The sequence below is a fragment of the Sinocyclocheilus anshuiensis genome, unplaced genomic scaffold (genome assembly GCF_001515605.1).
Source record: "Sinocyclocheilus anshuiensis isolate Anshui unplaced genomic scaffold, SAMN03320099.WGS_v1.1 scaffold777, whole genome shotgun sequence".
Lineage (NCBI taxonomy): Eukaryota > Metazoa > Chordata > Actinopteri > Cypriniformes > Cyprinidae > Sinocyclocheilus > Sinocyclocheilus anshuiensis.
Window position 1 is genome coordinate 256,729 of NW_015540897.1, and position 2,148 is coordinate 258,876.

At 41.1% G+C, this 2,148-nt stretch overlaps 1 protein-coding gene across 2 annotated transcripts in view; it reads left to right on the plus strand.

Annotated features, from left to right (window-relative positions):
* Positions 1–904: 904 nt before the first annotated feature.
* The window catches only part of LOC107688948 (insulin-like growth factor-binding protein 2-B), a 22,588-nt gene continuing 21,344 nt past the window's right edge, over positions 905–2,148 (plus strand). Inside the window, exons 1-2 of one of the 2 annotated variants that reach the window (XM_016486797.1) lie at positions 905–942; positions 1,172–1,746. In XM_016486797.1, the coding sequence (XP_016342283.1) occupies positions 1,404–1,746 (343 nt within the window). In that variant the 5' untranslated portion in view covers positions 905–942; positions 1,172–1,403. Of the gene's footprint in view, positions 1,747–2,148 lie in introns of both variants that reach the window. The other variant, XR_001634283.1, reaches the window with a different exon arrangement.

Consider the following 2,148-nt stretch of genomic DNA (forward strand, 5'->3'; position numbering starts at 1 on the left):
AAAAATTTACAGAGGTCCGGACCTCGGTGGCCTCATAGCTGGTTACGGGTCTGATGACACACACTGACACACACACACACACACACACACACACACACACACACAATGATGGAATCAAATCAGTAACCATGACAACCACTAACTAAGGCGGGAACGGTGAAAACAAACAATTTTCGAACAATTTTCTCAGTCGGATTCAAAAATTATTTGCGCACATCACATGCAGAGTGCTGTGACACATAGGCCTATATATAGACACATTAGAAACCGCTTACATCTTATGAAAATTGGCACAAAAACATACCTGGTGTTTGTGCTACTATGTCATCAAAATCACAAAATGTCATTAGGTTTTTTGTTTAATCATATGTAACGTTAGCTGACGGTGCACTAAGCCCTAAAATACAATTTCTATGGACCGTATGTCAGAGACACAAGCGCGAAACCATCTTTATAATTTTGTCTTTGAACTTCCATTTTTGCGGTAGCTCATCGCTGTTAAAGAGTTATTAGCTGGTGAAGTAGATTTGCTTATTGTAGAGTTAACGAAAGTTATTATGAGCAATGTAATGTTAGAAGTGTAAGTCATAACAAATGTCAGTAGCCCGGAAAGATTTTTGCTTCATTCGTAATTCGTACAACCTTAATTTCAGAAGCATAAATGAAAACTTCAGAAGTGTAAATGAAACCTCTGAAAGCCCATTTGTAAGTACAGACCAGCGAAAGAAAACAGTAAGCAAAACATGGAGTGTATTAAAAACGAAGTCAAAGATTTTGCCTGCGATTTTTTTTTTCTGGTTTCAAAGACATTTTATTCAGTTTCAATTTATATTTTCATAAGTTTCTTGAAAAAAAAATGTATTGGCATAAAAGTAATTCCATACCTTTAAAGCTGTGGAAATAAAAACGGAAGACAGAAGACAAAGAGCGGAGCTACATAAGGTCAATAGCGCGAGAGAAACTATTGTTCGCGCCGAAAACTGATAGAAAATCGCAGTCAAGTCAATGGATAATAATTGCTTTTATTATTATTATAAAAATAAACGTAATTTAAATTTTTTTATTTTTTTTTTGAAACTGTTACTATATTAATTTAAACTTAAGAAACATAACAGTACTGGCAACCATAACAAACACACAAGCTAACAAACATGTTATTTTTCCAAAACAGGCAGCGTATCTCTCGCAGATGAAATAGCCAACAGTCGCACCTTTTCGACTTATTTATCTGTTTTTTTGACTTTGACTAGCTTTTGACGTGATGTAATTTCGGAGTAACATGACAGCAAATAGGACCCAGCAGAGCTCTCCGGCGAACCTCACCTGTCCCCAAACGCACTTTTACTTTTCCACCTGAAGTCGCCTGCAGAATCCCGACATCTGTCAGACTTAAAGATAACGGCATGTTTCCTGCATTGCTCTGCAGTTTGTTGCTCCTGCACGGCTCTTTCGGGGAGGTCGTGTTCCGCTGCCCGAGCTGCACCGCGGAGCGCCAGGCGGCGTGTCCCAAGCTCACCACATCTTGCGAGATTGTCAGGGAACCGGGTTGCGGTTGCTGCCCGGTTTGTGCCCGGCAGAAGGGCGAGCTGTGCGGAGTCTACACGCCGAGATGTGGCAGCGGTTTGAGGTGTTACCCAAGCGCGAATTCAGAGTTACCGCTGGAGCAGCTGATACAGGGATTCGGACGATGCGAGAACAAAGTGGACCTGGAGCCCACCATGGCCAACCAGGAGTCAGGACACAGTGGTGAGTCTCAAGACTTGTTTGTGAACATGAATTGATGCACAGCCACTGCCGAAATGTATGCATATCACACGGATGCTGCTGCACGTCTCATCTCCTGTCCATGTGTCAGGAATTGGGAAATCAACCCTGAGTCAAATATTAGTGCAGGGTCTTTGTTCTGGCACCCTTTTCTCCACCATCTTGTTTGATTATTTATACAGCCCCTTTGTTAGATCACCAACTTCTGTCTTAACTGCCTCTGGTGCATCTATCTGCTCATACATGCTTGATTTTATTTATATCAGTAATGGAAATGCAATGGACAACCTGGGAATGTCAGGCAGTGATAAAATTGGTATTTCTTTGGCAGAGTCATGGGAATTAATCCATTAGGCTATTAAAAAGTCATGGTTATTCATGGGA